General features: G+C 34.2%; 4 protein-coding genes across 6 annotated transcripts; 2 read left to right on the forward strand and 2 right to left on the reverse strand.

Moving 5' to 3' along the window:
- Positions 1-303: 303 nt before the first annotated feature.
- Positions 304-6,210, forward strand: LOC145586563 (F-box protein 7-like). 3 transcript variants are annotated; one of them, XM_081643427.1, is made up of 12 exons: positions 304-479; positions 759-845; positions 1,139-1,254; positions 1,516-1,723; positions 2,558-2,674; positions 2,759-2,855; positions 3,577-3,650; positions 3,962-4,015; positions 4,130-4,231; positions 4,350-4,408; positions 5,362-5,569; positions 5,858-6,210. In XM_081643427.1, the coding sequence occupies exons 3-12, from the start codon at positions 1,145-1,147 to the stop codon at positions 5,915-5,917; spliced, it is 1,089 nt and encodes a 362-aa protein (XP_081499553.1). In that variant the 5' UTR covers positions 304-479; positions 759-845; positions 1,139-1,144; the 3' UTR covers positions 5,918-6,210. The 3 variants fall into 3 exon arrangements, with proteins under 3 accessions (XP_081499553.1, XP_081499555.1, XP_081499554.1); XM_081643429.1 differs by having other exon boundaries at positions 307-479; positions 1,627-1,723; XM_081643428.1 differs by lacking the exon at positions 1,516-1,723 and having other exon boundaries at positions 312-479.
- Positions 6,211-6,245: 35 nt separating this feature from the next.
- LOC145586564 (acetyltransferase At1g77540-like) lies at positions 6,246-7,275 on the reverse strand. The gene is made up of 2 exons (XM_081643431.1): positions 6,894-7,275; positions 6,246-6,381 (listed from the first exon to the last, which is right to left on the reverse strand). The coding sequence occupies exons 1-2, from the start codon at positions 7,170-7,172 to the stop codon at positions 6,310-6,312; spliced, it is 351 nt and encodes a 116-aa protein (XP_081499557.1). The 5' UTR covers positions 7,173-7,275; the 3' UTR covers positions 6,246-6,309.
- A 961-nt stretch (positions 7,276-8,236) lies between these two features.
- On the forward strand, positions 8,237-13,033 carry LOC145585396 (BTB/POZ domain-containing protein At1g21780-like). Its single transcript, XM_081642098.1, has 4 exons — positions 8,237-8,455; positions 8,581-8,726; positions 11,143-11,258; positions 12,273-13,033. The coding sequence occupies exons 1-4, from the start codon at positions 8,283-8,285 to the stop codon at positions 12,876-12,878; spliced, it is 1,041 nt and encodes a 346-aa protein (XP_081498224.1). The 5' UTR covers positions 8,237-8,282; the 3' UTR covers positions 12,879-13,033.
- Positions 13,034-16,701: 3,668 nt separating this feature from the next.
- Positions 16,702-21,916, reverse strand: LOC145586565 (chlorophyllide a oxygenase, chloroplastic-like). The gene is made up of 9 exons (XM_081643432.1): positions 21,761-21,916; positions 20,344-20,577; positions 19,583-19,687; positions 19,149-19,424; positions 18,904-19,051; positions 18,615-18,799; positions 18,417-18,529; positions 17,616-17,910; positions 16,702-17,393 (listed from the first exon to the last, which is right to left on the reverse strand). The coding sequence occupies exons 1-9, from the start codon at positions 21,836-21,838 to the stop codon at positions 17,229-17,231; spliced, it is 1,599 nt and encodes a 532-aa protein (XP_081499558.1). The 5' UTR covers positions 21,839-21,916; the 3' UTR covers positions 16,702-17,228.
- Positions 21,917-21,968: the final 52 nt, after the last annotated feature.

The raw sequence follows: 21,968 nt of genomic DNA on the forward strand, positions 1-21,968 counted from the left end.
GAAGTTACTACGTTAGTGTATTAGGGGTTATTTGGTCAGTGTTAAAGAGATTATTTAATTATTTCGTCAGTGTTTTAAGGTTATTCGGCCAATATTATAGAAGTTACTCGGTAAATTACGGAGTAACTTGATTAATTTTATAAAGGTTATTTTATATTTTTATAAATGATCACGCAGTAATATCAGCCACACATAACACGGGCTGAGATTTTGTGACCGGCGGCGTAGGAATGTGCACGAGTAGATTTTACTAGAGGAGCTGAGGAGATTCTGTTATCTACCCGAGTCGTGGTTCTACACTATTGGGCCCCTCTTTCCCTACTCATCCTCTTCCTTTATTTCCTTCAGTTTTGTCAGGAAATCTTTTCCTTTCTTTCCCGGTTTTATCCCAGAAAACCCCCCAAAAATAAGAAAAAAAAAAAAAAAAAATCAAATTCCCAGGTAGTGGGATCAAAAGAAAAAAACCATGGCTTCATCTGGTATGAAATTGTTAGAGTAATTTCTGTTTTCCACCATTCAATTTAATTACAAATTTGATTATAAAACACTATAATTTTCAATCAATCGAAAAAAAAAAAAAACCATTTTTATTCTTATCCTTCTAATTTTTCATGAATTTGGTCAATTTGATTCATATTCCCATCTGGGTATCTCTTCAAAACCCCCAATTACCTCAAAATTTGTGATTTTTTTAAGCTAATTAAAATCGATTTTGGAAATAGAATTTGCAAAATTAATGGGGATTTTGTGTATTGCAGATTTAAACTCTCCAATTGTGGCAGAATTAGAGGCTGCTTACCATTGGAAGACTGCCCAATTCTTTGTTACTAAAAGACCTTGGCTTGGTATAATTTCTGCTTCTCTCATTTTACAATTATATTGCTTGAAAATTAAAATTTGATATACTAATTAGTGTGTATTAGAATTTGAATTCATGACAAAATTATGCATTGATTAAGGTTATTATGTTTACTTACTGCTTAATATTTCAGATTTTAGCATCTTATAGTTAACCCCTAGGGTTGTCATTCTTGCCAATATCATTTTTCATTTTGTGTTGATCTTTTGACTGTTTTAGCTACTCATTTTGTTCACTTTCATAGTCTTAGTAGTTGTTTGTTTCAATGTCTTCATATAGATCTGTATGGGGTTAGGGTTAGTCCAGTGGCAGCATTTGGAAGTGTTAGTAACACAGCTTCTTCTCTTGATCCTGCACTTATCCACCGCGCTCTTCCTGATGAGTTGCTTCATGAGGTAATGAGTCTTAGATGTTAATTCACCAGTCTGTGACGTGTTCTTGTTTGAATCTGTGTTAATTTCGTTTCGTTTTCAAAGTTCATAGTTGCCTGGTCTTGGTTGAGTTTTGAAGAATAACATTAACTTGTGTATGTTGAGAATGTCTAGCTACGTTGATTCCAATTGCTAGTGAGAATAAAGCGCCATAATTTAGTTCTCTAGTCAGGGAGTTTCTGCTTTTCAAGTTCTGACAATACTAGCTTCTTTGTATGTTTATAGAAGAAGCTACACTGGTTCAGCTATTCAGTTTATGGAATCTTTAGATTTTTATTCATGGGGTATGCTTAAAGAAGCTTTTGTTGAGCCACTTATATGCTGTGCACATGTTAGTTGTTCCACATTGGAGAAAAGGAGAAAAAATAACACCATACAAGCTTGGGGAGTACTTGTAGCCAATTGGTCGTGGGATGAAATTTCACTCGGGCTTGTAAGTATGTAATCTTTCTCTGTCATGGGTTTGTCCTGGGCTCCTGGTCTAATTTCTTTGTTAAAACAACATTTTGCGTCAATTACCTTTTAGTGGCTTGGTGGGTAGCTTGATTCACTAAGGCGAAGATATTAATTCTTACAAGTATATACATGATCAATTCTGATCTCTTTCTTGTGTTTACTTCATGTGCTGTCTGAAAATTAAGACTTTGTTCTAATTCAACAGAAAATATTCTCTGTAGTTGTATGTGAAAGTTTTGAAATTAACACATTTATTATTGAGTCAACCAACATATTCAAATCTTTTTTCGTCATAATATTTCTGAAATGTTGAGTATCAGTATTACAATTCCAGGACTTGCTGGAATAGGTTTGCATCAGGATATGTGGTATCTTGCATTTGATGGGGGGTAACGAAGAAACTACTATAAGAAGAATGAGAATTATGCATAAGCAATCACCATTTATGGAAAGCCTCAAAAGTAAAATTCATATGGTAACATTGAAACAATATATAGTTAGCTGTTCTCTAATCCTATAATTGATAGCTCCATTACTTGCATACGTATTAACCATGCTTTACCCCCCCCCCCCCACACACACACTAGAAGAAAAAAAAAAAAAAAAAAAAAGCCAAGTAAAAAGGGCCTGTGGTTTTCAGTTTCTAGCTTTTTGTTCTTGAAAGTCATATGATAAATTCATAAAATAAAAATAGTCAAACCTAATAGAATTATCGTGATTTTGAAAATTAAAGTGGTTTCCGGGTTTTGATTTTAGTTTTCAAACAAAGATGTACGAGCCCTAATAAAATGACTATTTTTTTTGGGTGCAGATCTTTGCAAGATTGCCTTCTTATCATTTGGGAAAAGCTGCTTGCGTTTGCCGCAAATGGAGATATGCCATACGCAACCCTATTTTTTGGCGCATTGCATGCTTGAAAGCATGGCAGGTTTAGTTTCTCAGCAACTTCTGTATTACTCATATTCTAACTTTCAATTACTGTCATTATCTAAAAATCTTTTTCTTGCTGAAGCTTTCTGGAGTGGTGTACAATTACCAGATTTTGCATTCAAAATATGACGGCTCATGGAGAAAAATGTGGCTCTCGAGACCGAGAGTGCGAACTGATGGTAAGTCTCATGTAAAAAGAGGTAGCTAGGAAGAATCATATTTAAGGCCACCAATAGTAGCTAAGATTAACTAAGAGTGATAGTTTTGGTTAGTGATGGAGATGAGTAATCTCCTAAGAGCAGCTTATGTGAGTGAAGTGTGATTACCTCTTGGTTCTTGCACTATTGAAGTTAGCTAATTGTTCCTCTACTAAATGTGCAACCGATAATAAAGGTTCATCTTATTGAGGGATGAAACAAATTTTAATGCACAAATATGCTTTATGGGTAAATCCATGCTACTTGGACTTTGTACTCAAATTGGACATTAGTGTCCAAGTGTCCAACTTGGCTATTTTGTGAAATATTTTCATTATTTAAGCCTATGAAGTATTTAATTATCCATACTTATGTTGGAATGTTGAGTATTTGACATGGCTATAAGTTCGTGAAATGAAGGGTTTTACAAAATTCTGGTTGGCTTTTTTGAAAATTGCAAATTGATCATTGTGCTCATCTCAAATAGTTGGTACTGTGAAAGAGTGCTGACTAGTAATGGCAGTAAAGTTAGTCTGGTTTGGCATTTTTTTCTTTGATGGAGCTAGAGATTGTGAAGATTTTGCTGATGAAGATTGTAATTTCTAATTAGGACATTCCTTTAAATTTTGTGTTTCCACCTTTTTTACAAGTTCAGGAATATAAATGCCATGAAGACATCAAGGTTTGTTATTGTTGCATGCAGGCATTTATGTGAGCAGGAATACTTATATACGTGCTGGAATCGCTGAATGGAGGGTTTCAAATCCAGTACACTTGGTAGGTTGCTTCTCCTCGTGCTATTACCAAGTTTTTCAATTATTAAAGCAGATCAAGAAAGATGCCTGTCACCCTCTCTGCTTTATGCTCATACAACTTCATATCTGGAAATATAGGGATATACATGCATCATTTGTCTCGTTTCAGAAGAGCAAGGATGTTTACTTCATATCTTAAAGCACTTGTTGTCTTTCCTCCCTCTCATTTATTAACTAAATAATAATACTGAAACTTGGTTTTCTCAGAGCAATATTTATTGAGCTAAGTTTTTGATCATGTTTTTTGTCTATAACTTATTTTCTCCTGTTCAGGTATGCTATTACCGGTACATCAAGTTTTACCCCTCTGGAAGATTTTTGTACAAGGTTTGATGATCTAGTTGACAAGTTCTTTTAACGTACACAATTTTTATTTATTTATTTATATTGTTTGTATCTTTTATATGATTGCTTACTTTTCCTTGTTATTTTATTGGCCAGAATTCATCTCAAAAACTTAAAGATGTTGCTAAGATTATGAACTTTCGAGCATCTAAAGCAGAGTGTATTTATCGTGGACAATACACATTGTCTGATGACAAGGTTAAAATCTTTCTATTTCTTACTTTCTTGTAGGTGACAGGGAATTTTGGGGTGGATATGAAAACAATTGATTGCTCAGTATGTTTCCTAATCTAAAGGATGCTGTCATTGTTTCCAGGTTGAAGCTGCGCTTCTGTACCCTGGTTTGAGGCCTACTGTTTTGAGGATACGCTTAAGGTATGTGACATGACTTGATAGATTGTCTCTAATTAATACATAAAACATTCGAATTGTATCTTTGAACTTGTAAATTTGTAATTATATACTGTATTAGTTTTGGGCTTGAGCTTACTGTCCAGCGACAAGTTTTATGATTGTGCCTTTGTGGTCTTGGAAAGAACATACTTTAGAGCTCAACTCGTTCTTAGATATTTCTCATTGGAAGAAAAATTCAGCTTTTTTAAAAAAGATGAATATAGTAATGCCGGTGGTTTTTAGATCGCCATGTAGCTGATGCATGATCATCCTTGCTTTTAGTGATCAATTATCAACAAAAGAGATTATTCCCAATCTTTTCTTTGATATTGCTATATTGAACTGCAAAGTCAGGGAATGTATATGTGAACGCCAATAATCTCCAGATGAGCTTCAGCATTTTAGAGTAGGTTAGTATACACTATTAACCTGTATAAGTTTAAGTTAACCTTTTGGTAGTGGTTACTGGTAAGAATAGGGTATAAGATTTAGAACAAAAGAAGAGTTTCAGAGAGGATATAACATGAAATGATTGTTGAAATTGATATACTGATTACACAACCCGAGCATATATGTGGCTGGGTAACATTCCCAAAAAGCTTGATGCAAATACTCAATTTCCTTGGTACATTTCCTTCTACTCTTTCCCCTATTATGCCTCAGATCACCCTCTCTCACTCAACTTCTTTCCCAAATTTTTTTTGGTGTCTCTTTTCTTCTTCTTCAATCAATTTTGCTACCAAATAAATAGCAATGTCCTTGGTTCCCTCCTTATGTCTTGTATAAAGTAAATTGTTGGAGGCTTGGGTTGCATAGCAGTGACGTGTTATGTGTATAATAGTGCTTGTTTATATTCAACGTGACTTTTTTTTCGGGAACAACCTGAAAGGGCTTCCTTTGGAAAAATTAATGACTTCTACTTTGTATTTTTTAAGGCTGAGGGGGACAACAGCTGGCGCTAATAACAGAATGGATTTGATCTCCCTCGTCACCAGTGGTGTTAATGACAATGAGGCAAACCATGAGGAAGACATGCTTGATGTAGTTGAAGGATGGCAGGATGATGAGACACACAATCCTGATGTGCCTGCAGTCTCACACAGCAGGGGCTTAACACCTTTTGTCTTTGTTCCTTTTGAAGAGGTATGTTGATTTCTCTTTATATTCTTAGAATTGAGTTAAACGTAAAAAACTTTTGTTGTTCATGTATACAACAGCTCAAGCTATACATAGAAAGTTAGAAATTCCATTCTTTGGCAGTAAAATGAGCACTTGAATAGGGCATTGCTGTATTTTAAAATGCACAAATTTATACACTACGTACTTGAATTCTTTTTCTTGTTTTTCTGCTCATTTCAAAGCCAATATCTTTTTTCTTTCCAAAATTACTGCCCTGGTTGTGAGTTAATTTGTTATCAACGTGTTTTGTAGGTGGAAACATCAGTTGTGAATCTTCCAGTGGATAAGATGGATTTCTTTGTACCCGACTAATACCCTATTGGAAGACGCTTGTTGTATGATCAATGTATGGCACAATAAGTTCCGGCCTCTTGTTTTCACCACTCATGTTGTAAATATTTACTGTTGTCATAGTGTTAAACTTTTATGTTCTGTTTTAAGTTTAAACATCTTGTTTGATTCGCACCCAGCAGAGCCAGCACTGACATCGTTTTATGGAATGTTAAGCGACTGTAATGTACTACTACTACTACTTATGTATCATGTATACTGCAAGGAGATAGAAGGAAACCAGCGACTATTATTTATAATAAATGTATTTTCAATTACAAGATCCTCTTTGAGCATGATACATTTCATTCACTGAATGTAATAGGTGAAATAACATCACAGAGCTTGTATTTTAGTAGAGAAGTTGCTGGAGTTCACATACTAGATTTAACATCTCCTTTGTACACTAACGCGTTCCATGATGGATTCCTCGGAAGAAATGTGTCCTGCAACAATCAAAACATATACCAATCTGTTAGTAGTTTACACTTTACAGGCACCATTTCGTCGACAAACAAAAGGGTAACATAGAACATCCAATTGTCACACCAACAAGCACTCCCCTCAAACCTTCACTTGTGATCGCGCAACCACTTAACTAACTTTTATCATTCCACATAACCCATCTAGAGTAACTAACAAGACTTGCATTCTTTCAAATGTTAATTGTTACTCTTCCGTTTTCATTTTACAATATTAATTTCATATTCTCTCTCCTTTAATTCTCTCCACTACTTTTGGTTTTTTACAATTTTTTTTATTACTTTCTCCAATTTCTTCTAAAACTCCGCGCATAAAGAAATGGAGCTAGTATTTAAAAACGGAGGGAGTGCATATTTAATGTTAATGGATCAATTCAATCAAAAGCTTAAAGTTATGGTTGAAGCCCGGGATCAGTTTATATACTCTATCAATTAACAACGATAACGACAACGATGATAAAATCGTGAATACTTACAGAGACATAGGAGCAGGAGGGGATGACGGGCAAGGAATGCGACTGAGCGTGATTGAAGGCGGCAACGCAGAGGTGAGAAGCCAAACCAAGGCCTCGCTTGGATGGAGGAACAAAGGTGTGAAGGATGTCCATGATTTGGGAACTATTTCCATGGATGTTTTTAAGATGGTATTCTAAATATGCTTTCTTGTCTTCGGTTTCGAATCTTTGTTGGTTTTCATTCCATATGATTTTGGGTATTTCTGTTCTTCCTTCAGTTTTACCTTTGTCACTCGCCATTTCTTGTTTCTCTCTCAACTTAGAAGCTCCCACAAGAAATTCAACAAAGAAGGATTTTGGTAATTTGGGGAAGCTGGGATTTTGATTTTCATTTGGGGAAGAATAAGGTGCTTGCGATTTATCGGTGTAAGTGTACAACACGCGGTCACGCGCTAATAATGCAAAATACACACCCTCTATTTTTTTGGTATAGTGAATAACGCCACATTTTATAATTACTACCTCCGTTTTTTTAAGAATTCCATTGAGACATGTTATTTTAAGAACATTATTGAGACTTTTTACACTTTTTACTTATCTAATCTTGATTAATGTTTGTGAATTATACACACATAAAAATCACCATAATTTCATCTTGATTGTAAGTTTGTAACCCTATATCACTTTCTAAACCAAGCGTCTCTAAGAAGTTTGTCCACAATCCTATAAAAAAGTGAAGCAAACCTCTATATAAATCGACTATTGCTACAGCCCTTACTAGCAATGTTAACAAAAATTAAAAAGATGGAACATTATCAATCATAGGTATTTGTAACCTCGTGTTTTTATTTAATTTGTATAGGGTTATCATTTTTAGTCGCCTTTTGATTGTATTAGCTAACCAAAGTCTTATTTTTGGGGGAAATAAAGAGAGTGGATTAGAAAAGTGTCGGAGAAATTATATTTGTTTAATAAATGATTTTATTTATGCTATTAAATTAGTTGTTATGATAATTTCTCGTCAAAATAAAAACTTTTTAAAATATACCAATACAGAGTAACATGAATTTTTTATCACTACTTTTCTTAACAAGAATATTGGTGGTACTTTTTAAAATGAAAGTTGATGGTAATTTTTTCACTAATTATGTCTTTATGGGCTGAACATTCAAAAAATCATCAAACATCCTTGATGTACATGTACCTATCAAATTATATCAATCAGACAAAACTAACCCCACTTGAGTCATGGTCTAATATACAAGTGTATTTTACAAGTACAACTATATAAAAACAAATTGTGTAAAGTCCAATAAAAATTAAAAAAGCAACAAAGTGTTCAACTTTTATTGGATGAGTTTAGTCCTTCCAATTATAGAAACTGGAAAAATTTAATAAAACGCCAAAAAAATGTATGAAAGTGTTCTGAGTCTCTCTCCTCAGCAACAGTCATCAGAAACTCAGAAAAAAATGGGGGATACCAAAGTAGAGACTATCTCAAGACTAGCACAGTGGAAAATCGACAATTTTGGCCCTTGTTCTTACAAAAAATCTGACCCTTTTAAATTGGGTCTTTGGAATTGGTTTGTTTTCTTTCTTCTTAATCTTTGATTTCTTTTTGTACCCAGAAAAAAAAAATCTGAAAAAAGTGCAGTTTTTTTGCTATTTTTTTTTTTTTTTTAATTTGTAAAATTGTTGTGAATTTCAGGCATTTAGCAATTGAAAAGAATCGATATTTATATGTAAGATTGTTTCCAGAACCTTCTCGGGTGTCGAAGGATCAGCCGCCACTTGCTCGTTTTATTCTTAGAGTATCTAATCTTGGTCTTAGTCGAAGACCCTATATTTCTCCTAGTATGTTTCTAACTTTCCTTTCGATTTTTGATTTTTTTTTTTTTTGAATTTGAAGTGGGGTTCTTGTAAATTTGAGTACTTTTTGAAATTTTGATGATGAATTGTAATTGTTTTGAGTAAAGAATATTTCTTGTTGTGGTGTATATTGGATTGTGTTTTGTTGTTGTGATTGAAATGAGGATTGTTGAATTGGTAGGCTTCATGATTGGTGTGTTCGTGCTATGCGATTGTTGAATTTGTTATTGTTAGTTTGTTTGATTGGATGGATGGAGAATTGGTGAGGTTTTTTCGGTTAAGTTTGTTGATTCTGAGAAGATGAGTGTTTGGTTATTTTGTTTGAGTTAGACCTGCTATAATTAATGTGGTCTAGGATTTAGAGGCTAGATTCGATTACTCGATACTGAACTTCCACCCGGCCTGCTGTTTTGGCTATCTTATTTTAGCTGTTTTGTTTTCCTTTGTAGTAAAGTGTTGTTTAGTTGCTCATGTCTTAATCCCTAGGCTAAGCACCATGGTAGATTGAAGTTATCTTTGAGTTATGTATTTGCCATGAATCATGGAATCAAATCCTGCAGCTAATTAGCCAATGTGGGTCATCTAGTTTTTTAATTTCATGATCATTCTTTTTGTTTTTTTTAATTTTTTTTTTTTTTTTTTTTATCTAAGCTCTTGAATTTGTTGCTATCTCTAACTAGATTCGGTGTTCCCTTCATGTGAAGTGTCTACTTGTTTGTATTGAATTACCTTACAAGAAAAGGTGTGAGATCACTTAAAGAAATCTATTTGAACGAGGGGAAAGGATAATAAGGGAATCTCATCTACATATTTGTGAAACTTCTGATTCTGATTGTTGCTTGTTGCTTGTTTTGCTATCTAGCGTTTTAGTCTAATTGTATTCAATGTTTGCTAAAGGTTTCTTGAGACTCGTGTACTTTCAAGTGCATCGAGTCTTGCCATAATTGTTGCAATAACTACTTCGTATTGTGTATTTATTTATTATGGTATTGTGTAGTCAAAGACTGCTAGTTTTAAGCAATATAATTTTATAATCTGGAGTTCTGTCGAAGTGTCGAGTGATTTTGTTATGCAATTTTAAGACCTGGGGAAGGAGCCACGTCATTTTCAATGAATATCAGTTGATTTTGCATCCATGTTAGATCTGTACTTTGTGTATGATTATGAGATTTTTGCTCCTGATGCTTTTTGCAGCTTCAATAATGTGCATGAATCATAATGGAATCTTTAATGTGTATCTCTTCTGAACTGATCCACAACTTGCTTGCCCAATGGAGTAGAATGCCATAGAACTCTGCGCTACTAAATGCATTTAACCTATTATGTGCTCCTTTTTGTTTTCTCCAGGATTTGCTTTTGAGATCTGCAATTTTTTTTTTTTTTTTGTTTTTTTTTCCCTTTATAATTTCAACAAAATACCCTTGTTATACTAGCACCTACTTTCCCCCTCTTTTTTTATTTTATTTTATTTTTTTTTTAATTTGGGGTTGGGGGATGCTTAAAAATTAGGTATAGGAATTGCTGTTCATAGTTGAAAATCTTTTTAATGCTTCCACATTGTCCTGGTGTAGAATCTTAAGTCTAAGCTCCCGATAGCTATCCTAGTGTATCCATGTTGCAGAGTGGAAGGGGCAAGGTAACACTTAGTATGGGTCTTGATGCTAGAAGCTCTTGGGAGTTTTGATTATAAATAGTTTTGATTTAGCGAATCCTCTAAGAACAGAGAAATAAAACTTTACAGGAATATTTGGTCAATGATTTGCTTATATTTATTTTGAATATCTTGTCCACTTATGTTAATAATTAGGTAGCCTGAGCTATGCTCTACTGAAATTGTGATTCCTGTGATTTAAAATTTATGGTGTTGAGTTAACCTCTTTTCGGCAATATGTATAAGCGTAATATAAAGTTCTCTTTTTTTTATTGGGGGGTAATATGAATGAAATACTACATACCAATTATGCCAGTTTTAATTCTTAATGTGTGTAAAGTGCTTGAAGTGACAATTTGTCTCTGAGGAAGCACTAGATATTTTTTAAAGGCTGTCAAAGTGTCAGTTGCTCATTCCCTGTAGTCTTTGTGATTTATTCACAATCCATGAGCTCTCTTCCCTCAGCTGGAAAATCAGATAAATACTGAGTAGTACTCCATAATTGTTTTTGATACAACTAATTTCTGAAAGAGTATCTGGTGTATCAGTGTTTGGGGATACTGGGTTTTCTACAGGTTTTATACTTTATATTAAGCACTGGTTGGGCCATGTGGGGGGGGGGGGGGGGGGTACTGACAGTCTGACATAATCTTAACATTTTAATATTGCAAATTCAAAACTTATGTTCTTGCCTTCCCCGAGATTGATAGCAACTAAATGTTCTTAACATCTTTTGTTGCTTCTTTGCAGTTCATGAACGACTTCTTCGTAACAGTGATGATTTTGTGTGGCCTGTGGACACTACATTCTATGGCCGGTTTATCATTGATGTGGAATTCCTGGACTTGAAGATCTGCCCATCAACTGTGAGTCCCAGAATTATCTTCTTTTAAGAGTTTTGCTGGCAGGTGCTTGTGTTTGCCTGCTGTTAATGACAAATACTTTGACCCTCTGTAGTCTGTAGACTGTGAATTGGAGAACATCTGGTTGGGTAGGATTTTTTTCATGAAATTCCATATATTCTCCAATTTATACTCTGTGCCCTTTAGTGAAATTTTAATTAATCTAGTTCTTTTCAATGCCAACCATTGAGACCGATTGCATTTAATGACTGGTAGCTAATAGGCAGTGTCATTTTCTTTCTTGTTTCTTGACTAGAAATATAATCACATGTGCCATGTTTGAATACAACTTGTAGTACACGTGGGGAAATACTCGCTTTGGGGTAAACCTCACCTCTAGTGTCTCTGAGATTTTCAACCCTGTTTACTTAACCATTTTATTAGTATAATTATGCGTATACTGCTCCAACAATGTCAAAGTTGTAAACATTCCATAATTGCAAAGTGGAATTCCAGTAAAGACCATTTGGAGTTTAAAAAACGTTTCACAAATTAAGTCGGTGACCTTTAAAATCAACAGCTGAGTTCATTTATATGATGTTTATCTTTCTCATATGATTTGAGTGTAATACAGGATCATTCGCTTGATCTTTCATCTTTGCCTTTTAAAGAACCATACAGAAGAGTGCATAATCTAAATTGCATCACAATCTGTGTTTCTACATGGTTTCTTCTTGGTCTCAGGTTGTTGACTAGTAGAATGTGGCATTATCTTTTCAGCTTGTGCCGCTTAAACATGTGTTAAGAAAACATTGAAAATTTGAAACAAATATGATTGTTAGTGTTTAAAAGTGATTGGACTTAGCTGTCACTCGGTAGTAATGAAATAACTCAGACTTGATTATGAATTTAGTGAGTGTTTGGAGTCTCCACAACATACACTTGAAGGACCCTATTGGATGTTCATAAGTATTATATTTTGTTCAAAGAACCCTTGTTTTATGATTATCTCCTATCTAACCTTTTCTCATTTCATAGGGTGGTCAAGCGGTTTCAATATGGCCAACTCAAGGAAACATGCAATCTTTGGCCTCGCAGAGTGCCCTCCAAACAATCTCTCGCATGCTTTATGAGGAAATCTGCACTGATGTAACTATCACTACTGTAGACGGAACCCTGAAGGCTCACAAAGCAATGCTTTCAGCAAGCTCTCCCGTGTTTCAAAGTATGTTCCTCCATGATCTGAAAGAAAAAGAATCTTCAACCATTGCGATAGACGACATGTCCTGGGAATCTTGCAGGGCCCTCCTCAGCTACATATATGGAACTATGAATCCTGAGGATTTTTGGAAGCACAGGCTTGGTCTTCTGGCAGCTGCAAACAAGTATGACATGACAAATCTTAAAGATGCGTGTGAAGAAAGCCTCTTGGAGGACATTAACTCGGGGAATGTCCTAGAGAGGCTGCAGGAGGCCTGGCTTTACCAGCTTGATAAACTTAAGAAAGGGTGCTTAACATACTTGTTTGATTTTGGAAAAATATACGATATTAAGGATGATTTAAGCAACTTTTTTCAAACTGCTGATAGGGAATTACTGACTGAGATGTTTCAGGAGATTCTTACAGCATGGAAGCCAGCTTAACTTCCCTTGAAGCTTGTCATAGGTAACATGTAAATATCGAGAAGCTTCCTATCTCTCTAGTGCCTTGCCCTATTTTATGCCTTTTCTTTGTTCCTCCCCCGCGTTGTTCTTTACTTCGTATGTGGGTTGGGATAATTGGGAATGAATATTGTGAGTGTATTGTGATACTGATACAACATAAGATTTTGTTCCGTGTTTATGTAAATGATTTAATCTAGTTTACTGCTAATAGCAGTTAACCAGAGTTATCGTCTTACAAGCATAAACTTCAGAAAGTATTTTCTGTTAGTTACTCTGCACTTCTGCAAGTTTTTTCTGTTACTTCATATAATCATATCATATAATCCTGAAGTTTTTTATATGATTATGAAGTTTTCATCTTTGGTGCACGAGAAATTCTTGTTGATCACAATGATCAGCCATTCAGCCTGGGTAGCTTTGTATGGCATGAATGCATAAAGTTTTTGCTTTTGAGTGAACAAAATCTGATTCAACTGACCATTATTTGATGCTTGCTGATCTTAATCAAAGAAAGTGTTAAATTCATGTCATGGTCAATATGCGGCCAATTGACCAAATTAGTAAATAAAAAAGACCCTTAGTGACAATTTGGTAAAAAAATTAACTCAAACGACGATTTGGTAAAAAAAGTTAATCCTAAGTGACAATTTGGTAAAAAAAAATTATCTCAGGCGACATTTAAGCCAAAAAATACAAAACTTTCCGACAAATTACTCGCGAATACTTAAATTAGTTGTTTTTCCTGGTTTTTTTTTACCAACCCTTTTTATGAAAATAACAATTTACAAGAAGAAGAAAAAAATAAATAAAAATTAAAAAACCTTGTTAAGTATCAATTTTCTCTTAAGTTTCATACCATTTATTAATGAAATGTTTTAAAGAAGGGGTAGGAAATAAATTTGGTATCGGAATTTAGCAAAATAAAAAGGAGATGACATATTAATTTAAAATTTTAAAAGGAAAAATAAATTTAAAAACACAAAAACAAATTAGATTAGGATTTTTAAAGAGTTTGTCGAAAAAATTAGATTTTTCGGTCTAAATGTTGTCAGAGTTTATTATTTTTACCAAATTGTCGCATATGGTTAGCTTTTTTATACCAACTTGTCGCCGGAGTAAGTTTTTTTACCAAATTTTCGCTAGGGGTCTTTTTTATTTACTAATCTGGTCAATTGACCGTCAATCTGCAGACTATGTAGGCAGTGCTTCTGCTTGTTGATCTTAACCAAGGATGATAAGCAGGCAGAGTACCTTAGCTTGTTATGTTCAAGTCTTTTGTGAACGAGGTTTGAGCTTGATTTTTTTTTTTTTTTTTTAAAAGGAATTGAGCCTGATTTAATTAAGAACAACGTTATGTATAATCCCCAAGACTACATATAACAAGCTAAAAGTGAAATAATTCTACTTATTCAAACATTAGTTACATTAGCCCTCACATGTGATTATTTTTATACAATCCAACATATCATAAGTTCGGTTAAGTTTAGTACTCCCTCCATGTTTTAATAAGTGTTACAATTTAACTTTTTTCACTATTCACATATTGATTTTGACTTGATTAATTTGCTAATATATAATAAATAAATGTTATTTCAATAACAGTGTTGGATTCCATGTAATGTATACTATCTTAAAATCAATTTTTCTTAAGATTTTACTAACATATAATTAGATAAATTAGAGGTCAAAGTTATGTCTCGCCATGCGTGTGTTGGTCAAAGTGAAACACTTATTAAAAAAATACGGAGGAAGTAAAATAAGTTCAGATCAAAATTAGATCTGAATAAATAAGGGTCTGTTCTCATTGACTGAAATAAGCTGAACTGAACTGAACTGAACTGAGCTTATTAGAGCGGAGCTGAAGTAAACTGAAGTGAAATGAATAATTTATGAGAGAAGGAAATTAAGAGCTGAACTGAACTGCACTTATTAGAATTGAATTGAACTGAACTAAACTGAAAATAATCTGATGAGAACAGGGACTAATTTCGGATCAAATCATATTTGAATAAGGGTAAATTCCAGTTTCTACAACATCTACTCTTCCTCCACGAGTCCACGAAGTTCCAGCCGGTTTCAGAACCTTCCATAAACTTCTTGAATATAAACCCAAAACGAATCTACCTTCTTCTTCCTAAACTTTCCAGAAAATTAAATCTTCCAAATTAAAACCCCAGAAATCCCACAAATCAATCCAACTAAATAACCCCCCCCCCCCCCCCCCCACCCCCCCCCCCCCCCCCCCAAAAAAAAAAAAAAAAAAAAAAAAATGTTCTTCTTTTTCGTGGGAGGAGTAGAGCAGCAGGTTGGGCAAGTCCTGAAATCCGGAATCAGCAAGTGCATTAACTGCGGTTCGAAAGCTGATCTAGTTCAATACGACAACGTTTTGAAGGTGTTCTTTGTACCTGTTTGGAAATGGCCTGGTAAAAAACCTCTGCTTCATTGTAATACTTGTAATCTGTTTTTTCCTGAGTCTTTCTCTCTTCCTCCTACTACGACGTCGTCTCCACCGCCCAATATCGATGTTTTAAGATGTCAATCTTGTGATCGTGTTGTTGAAGCTCATTATCGCTTTTGCCCCTTTTGTGGTGTTTCTTTGTAACCACCTTTTGTATTCTTGTTTGTGTTTTTCATTAATTAGTTACTAATATAATACTTGTACTTTTAATAAAAGGATATACTTTAATCTTAGTTTGTTTTGTTATTGTTTGCTACTAATCATAACAATTTGATATTGTTGGAGAATTTAGAGTATTTAGTTGATTGTTATTCATATTATATTATGTTAAGTTTAAGTCGTTTGGTTAAGATGTCATGACTTAAGTAGTGTTTAACTAATCAAGAGAAAGCAAGATAGGGCTGGCTGATTCGTCACTAATTATGTTGCAACCGCTACATAAGGTTTTGATATCTCTTGTATTAGTGTGGAAATTACGTTACCGAATGCATAATAGCTTATGTTTCAATTGATGACTAATGCATTGTTTAATGCATGTCTTAATATATTGTTTAAGACATGTATTAATGCTTTGTTTCAGTTTAATATCTCTTGATAACATTTGGAAGTCAATGCATTGTTACTATATGCATGTCTTAATGCATTGTTTAATGTATTTCTTAATATATTATTTAATGCATAACTTTATGCATTGCTACCTTTGAAAAATATAGTGACATACTACTATCTTATATATATATGGTAAACTTCTCATATGGTGAATAGAGGTTAAGAGATGAAATATAATTTCTATCTTATCACTTTGGCATAGAGAATTATTATCAGTTGTTCATTTTCACAAAATCACACATTTTTATACGTTAAATTGCTATAATCCTACAAGTTATTGTAATTGTTCTTCGTTGTACCTCCTGAGTAATTTCCGTGATACCCGGTTATAGTATAGGGTAGGAATTATACTTTTGGAAAAGTGATCCCGTTCACGCCTCAAAAGTTTTTCCAATAATTTCATTTCCATTTCTTTGTGACCCTTGTTTACTAGAAAATCGCTAACATATATTGCTAACACTTGCTAGGAGTTAACAATTGCTAGTACTCTATGATAATAAGAGTATATAAATCGATCCTCAGCTTATTTCAACTATAAGAATTATTTGGAAAATTTCAAATTTTTTTATAGCATTTTAAACTTAATTTAGGATACGTGTCCATAAATCAACATAGTTATAATATGACTACTTCATATTTGTATGGAATGAGGGAGTACTTAATATTTTTTCGTGTTGATAAGATGATGACAACTTCAAGGATGAAACATTGGGGTTACACTTGTATTTTCGATAATGAAGCATAATAGTTGTACCTGTACTTTGAAAGATTGCAATTGAAGAATAATGTTTGTCCTCAAAATTTCTTCACAAAAGATACATTAGAAAGAAGACAGGCTTAATGTACAATAATCTATTCTACTATAATGGTGAAAATTTACAATCACTCAACTTATAATCGGGTTTCGTATTAGATGCCCTAATGAGGAGTAAAATAGGGGAGGAAAAAAAGAAAAGAAAAAATAAAGGGAGGATTATTGAATTTAGCACTGAAACTGTACACCTGACAAAAAAAATTAAGCAAAAGCATACAGACTAATGGCATGCTATAGACTTTCCCTCACATCATTGACAACTTCTGGTTTCCGTGATTTGACGAGCTCAATTGATGCCCCAAAACAAACCTTACCATTGCTGAGAAGTGCAGAAATTTATTCGTATGAAGCCTTACGATAATCAATCATATCTCCGATTGCAATTTGCCAAAGGAAGAGTGAAGTCAAGCCGTCAGTATGTTACATTGGGAGTGTTCTCGTATGTATTTCATTCTGTAAAGGGAAGACGTTTCTCCCCTCTTTCAACTGCATCTCTCCATTGCCTATATCTGACACCAAGTTTGTCATAGGGTACAGGCCAGTTCCAGATGTTTGCTCCATTTAGCATACGTTCTTGTTGTCCAAGCACGAGTCTCAGATCTTCGTTCAAGACCTGCATTAGTCACAGTTTCATAAGAAGCAATGTTTTGGCTGATTTATCACCTCTTTCAGAAACAAATACAATAAGACTTAAAGATTCCTGAATCTGAATTATGCATTTCAGCACGAATAGTTCATGTAAAAAGTGAGCTAGAGTTTGGTTTCGAATTCTCAACATAAACCTCTTAAATTTGAAAACGAGCTACCAAAAGATGATTAGAGAAAAAGAGCTAACCTTCTCTGCAAAGTGCCTCCACAAATGTTGCATAAAGGGAACATGCTTTAGAATTGGAGCAAAATCTAGTGACATTCTATAAAGTAATCTTGTTTTCTGTTTCGATGATGGTAAACAAACGTGAAGCTGGTGAAGATGTGTTGCACATTGCTTAGCACTCTGTCCTTCTAGTTTTCCTGGCTTAGAGATCCCAATTGTAGATAGTACCATACAAGGCGGTCTAAACTCCATATCTATGGGATAAGGGTCCCAATATCCTTGAAGTCCTGATGCAGGTGTCAAAAATTTTACCAAGCTGCAACAAAAGGTAAGACCATAAATTAATATGTGTTGGCCTGGTGGATATAATATGTAAACTTACTACTACGTATTTTAATGATAAAACATGATCAATGACTTATTTCACAAAGATTTTTTTGCATAACGATAACAAGTGAAGCATTTTTTGCCAGAATTACCATAGTTTGAGCATACCAAGTTATGATTGGTTAAGGATCCAAGATTCTAAGAGACTGACAAATAAAATTCCGAACTTAAAGATATGGGGTAGAAAGACAAAACCATGAGTATTCAGCTCTGCTATTCGGACTCTAACTTTACCTTTTTTCCAGATTCTTGACACTAAATATAAACGCTTACATTTCATTATGGACCAAAAAACATTTTAATAAAACAGAATAGTCTGACACTTGGAAATATACTGAATACTCGTGAATAAGATGATTATCTTCATTTACTTCTTTCTCTACAGGTTTACAAGAATGATGATATCTTGAGAGCATGTCTTTAGGAAAAACAAACCTTGGAACACTCCATCCTTTGGCAAATGTGGAAGTATGAGTGAAAGGAGCATGTGCAAGGTCGAGAAGATTATCCAAAAGTAGCCCATGTTCAACTGGAAGTTCCATAACTATCTGCATACTTCAACATGAACATATTAAAAAAATGCCCTATATACAATTTGTTTCAATTTTTCGCACTACTATTATAGTAGTATACCTCTGCATGAATTACAAATCCTTCAGGAGGTAAAAGTGAAGGAAGGTTGGCAGCAGGAGGGTCACTGCCTGGCCAAATCCAAATCATCCCCTCCTGCTCAAAGCAAGGCAACGACTTTATCCTAACATCCAATAACTTCGTAGATGGCATTTTCTGGCATTTTCCATCTGTTGAGTATTCCCATCCTGGAATACATCCACCATTGTGCAAATTAGCATAAAACAAGTTTTTCTTTCCCCAGGTCATTAGTACTTTAAAAGGTTCTTTCACCTTTACTAGGTATTCTTACCATGATAAGGACATTGAATGCGACCCTCATTCACAGAGCCAAGATCAAGAGGGCAAGCTCTATGTGCACAAGTGTTCTTAACACACCCAGGTTTTCCATCTTTCCCACGGAAAATGACCCAAGGTTCTTCAAAGCATTCCATTGGAATCTGAAATGGGGGAATTCCAAGTCACTTTGTATACCTTTCACAAGCATAATTAAGAGAAGACAAAACACAGTGATTATATAAGCTGTCAATAGCATACCATAGTGTCTTCCTTCAAGTCTGCAGAAAAGGCAACAGGGTACCAGAAATTCTTCAAGCTAGGATGATAAGATTTGACAGGACCTGATACATCTATATTCTTACGAGGCAGCTTCCTCTTAGTGGTTTCCATGGGTTGTGTGGAGGTACTTGATGAAGCATCTGTCTGATTGGTTTCAGTTGTTGTTCTGTCTTGTAACAACCTATCATTAACCAATTCCTCCATGTAAGCTAGTTTATCTAAAGCTGCTGAAACCCGCGCTTCAGAAATATGAACCTGTCATTATCAACACATATGGAAAACAAATAAATGGCAAGTATTAGGGACTCATTTCTCACTTGCCTCAGAAATTGGTTGAGGCTGTAAAATCCAGAATTTTTGAAAATGAAACTCAAGTACCTAGTGTCATTCAAAGTATGTAACAAACACTTTACCTGTTTATGAGCCTGTGCAAGCTCTTCCTGTAAACCATCTAGCTCCTTTCTCAATGTGCCAACGGACTTGTATTCACGAGCAAGAGGGTTTAATACCTCCACGACCTAAATTCAAAAGTATCTGGAAGTGAGAAATTCAGACTCAAAATTAACACAGATGAACACAGATTTTAACTCATACATCACTAAAGTGAGTTCATTTGTCAATAATTTTAAGGAAGTAAAGAAAATCACAAATAAACAAGCAACTACAGTCTACAGAATTTGAAAAGCCACAAGTGGAATTTTCCTGCAATGACCGTAATTAGCTATATCTAAAGGCTCACGGTACTTTCTCAAATTCTTATCTTTCTAATAGTAATAAGTAGCCATTAGTTAATCAAGGGTACAATGAGGTATGCAAGCATAATCATGATCCTTTTGATAGACACATACAAGTATGAAGTATGAAACGTTACGGTGTGGAATTAGGGTGATATAAAGGAGAAAATAACTGTCAGATTGTTTTTGTTTATAATACTGATAAATCTTTCATCTAATTATTGCATAGGTAAAAAGGTACAATGGTCATGGTAAAAATACACTATCAGTTTACAATGACAGCCATCTTTTTTATCATCTCAAGCAATAGTCAGCGAACAAAATATCTTCTCAAGTCCTTTTTCTTTCACCCTTCTATTGATGATGAAGATCAAAAACATTCTCTTACAAGCTTAATCGTATTATATAAGTACAGAGCATCAATGCAGGGAATCACAGACCTTTTCATGTAAGAGCATTATTGTAAGTACGTCCTGTCTAGCTCTCCAATCCAAGTATTGGATATCAAATCTTGCCACTTCCAAGGCTTGATTTACATCCAATATTTTTCCTTTATACAATGGGGCTTTTGATCTTGGATCCTCCACATTAAAGAGCGTCCCCCATGTGCTCTTCTTGTCTATGGACCCTCCATCTTCTCCAAAAACAGCAAACACTCCAATACTGCCTTTTACCTGGATTATTTTCCAAGCTATTAGTAAATAGAAAAATCCACATATAGCAATTCTAATTCTTTTCCCACATTCTTTCACGCTTTGCAGTGACTAGAAGTTATCTGTTAATCTACGCTACAAAATAATAGTACTATAACATTTACAAAGCAAAGGCCAATATTATTTTCTTTAAATTTTGACAGTACATCACATGGGACCAACAGGGATCATCTATCCTGTTTGGTGTCTCATTCTATGTCTCACCTCTTCTCGCTTTGTCAAATCACTATAGCTATGACTGAACAATCATCACAAACAAAATTTGTGACGCACCATCTCAATCCTATAGGAATTAAAACCTCACCTTCGCGGAAGCTTAACCTAATATAGCTTGAATAAGATACTAAGTCACTCTAACCCTAGGTCAATCACTTACAAAATGGCTCTTCCATAATCTCACACTATCAAATATTCTAGTTGTAACCTTCAATACTTCCATCCAAATACCCAATCTTCATCCCCAAATTCGAGCAACATTGATTATCTTCATAATTGGTAAATTAGTCTAGATTAACCAAGATAGAAACATCCTTAATCATAAATATAATAATAGTATTATCAATCTTGTCCTCTTTCAAAATGGAGCACCCATTCAAGTGATTCAACAACATTAAAATTACATTATAAGCTTCTTGAAAACTTGGGTGAGTGTCCTACAAGCAACCATTAAACTATTACATAGAACAGCAAATTAATTAGCAAATGATCTTCCCAACATTCAAAAAAACTTGGGTAAGTCCCCATCACACAAATTTCTAGGCCAAAAAACTACAAATGTAATCCAAAATTTCACAACTCCATTTAACTAAATACACTTCTCCATAAACATTCAGCACATCTAAATGCTAAAGATCACACTTTTAATACATTTAAACCATCAAAGAAAACAACCCCTTGTGTCAAAAAAAAAAAAAAAAAAAAAACAACCTAATAAGTTGACAATTCAACATGATCAAATTCTACTATAAAATATAATCAACTAAACAACCCAATACTCTTATTAAAATAAAAAACAACACCTAATTTCGTCATGAATTCTTAAACACTACTAAACATAAATAACACTAATCGACACGTTATTTTGTAACTTAACCCTTAAAGCTACATATACCAACCCCGATACCAAAAGAATAATAAAACATACCTTTCTAGGATTAAATTTAGAAGGTCGACTAAGAGAAATAGGAAGAGAAAGAGCAGAAGCAGTAGCAACAGCATTCATGGCGGTTTTTTAATTAAAAAAATTAATTTTTTGTAAAACAAGCCCCCAAAAAAACAAGGGGGAATGAAAGGAAATTTTTGGTAAGAAGTTTGTGTGGGATAAGAGAAGTTGGAATAGAGCGCGCGATCTC

This window comes from Chenopodium album, chromosome 16 (assembly GCF_948465745.1).
Source record: "Chenopodium album chromosome 16, dcCheAlbu1.1, whole genome shotgun sequence".
Classification (NCBI taxonomy): Eukaryota; Viridiplantae; Streptophyta; class Magnoliopsida; order Caryophyllales; family Amaranthaceae; genus Chenopodium; species Chenopodium album.

What these genes read in the sequence shown, in the direction of transcription:
- LOC145585396 (XM_081642098.1), top strand. Translation starts at nt 8,283, where the DNA reads ATGTATGAAAGTGTTCTGAGTCTCTCTCCTCAGCAACAGTCATCAGAA. An exon ending in AAATTGGGTCTTTGGAATTG is followed by an intron (nt 8,456 to 8,580) that starts GTTTGTTTTCTT and finishes TGTGAATTTCAG; the next exon opens with GCATTTAGCAATTGAAAAGA. An exon ending in TGAAGATCTGCCCATCAACT is followed by an intron (nt 11,259 to 12,272) that starts GTGAGTCCCAGA and finishes CTCATTTCATAG; the next exon opens with GGTGGTCAAGCGGTTTCAAT.
- LOC145586564 (XM_081643431.1), bottom strand. Translation starts at nt 7,172, where the DNA reads ATGGCGAGTGACAAAGGTAAAACTGAAGGAAGAACAGAAATACCCAAA. An exon ending in CCTCCTGCTCCTATGTCTCT is followed by an intron (nt 6,382 to 6,893) that starts GTAAGTATTCAC and finishes TGATTGTTGCAG; the next exon opens with GACACATTTCTTCCGAGGAA.
- LOC145586563 (XM_081643427.1), top strand. Translation starts at nt 1,145, where the DNA reads ATGGGGTTAGGGTTAGTCCAGTGGCAGCATTTGGAAGTGTTAGTAACA. An exon ending in TTTCAAATCCAGTACACTTG is followed by an intron (nt 3,651 to 3,961) that starts GTAGGTTGCTTC and finishes TCTCCTGTTCAG; the next exon opens with GTATGCTATTACCGGTACAT. An exon ending in TCTTTGTTCCTTTTGAAGAG is followed by an intron (nt 5,570 to 5,857) that starts GTATGTTGATTT and finishes CGTGTTTTGTAG; the next exon opens with GTGGAAACATCAGTTGTGAA.
- LOC145586565 (XM_081643432.1), bottom strand. Translation starts at nt 21,838, where the DNA reads ATGAATGCTGTTGCTACTGCTTCTGCTCTTTCTCTTCCTATTTCTCTT. An exon ending in CTAAATTTAATCCTAGAAAG is followed by an intron (nt 20,578 to 21,760) that starts GTATGTTTTATT and finishes AAAATAATCCAG; the next exon opens with GTAAAAGGCAGTATTGGAGT. An exon ending in GATTTGTAATTCATGCAGAG is followed by an intron (nt 18,530 to 18,614) that starts GTATACTACTAT and finishes TGAAGTATGCAG; the next exon opens with ATAGTTATGGAACTTCCAGT.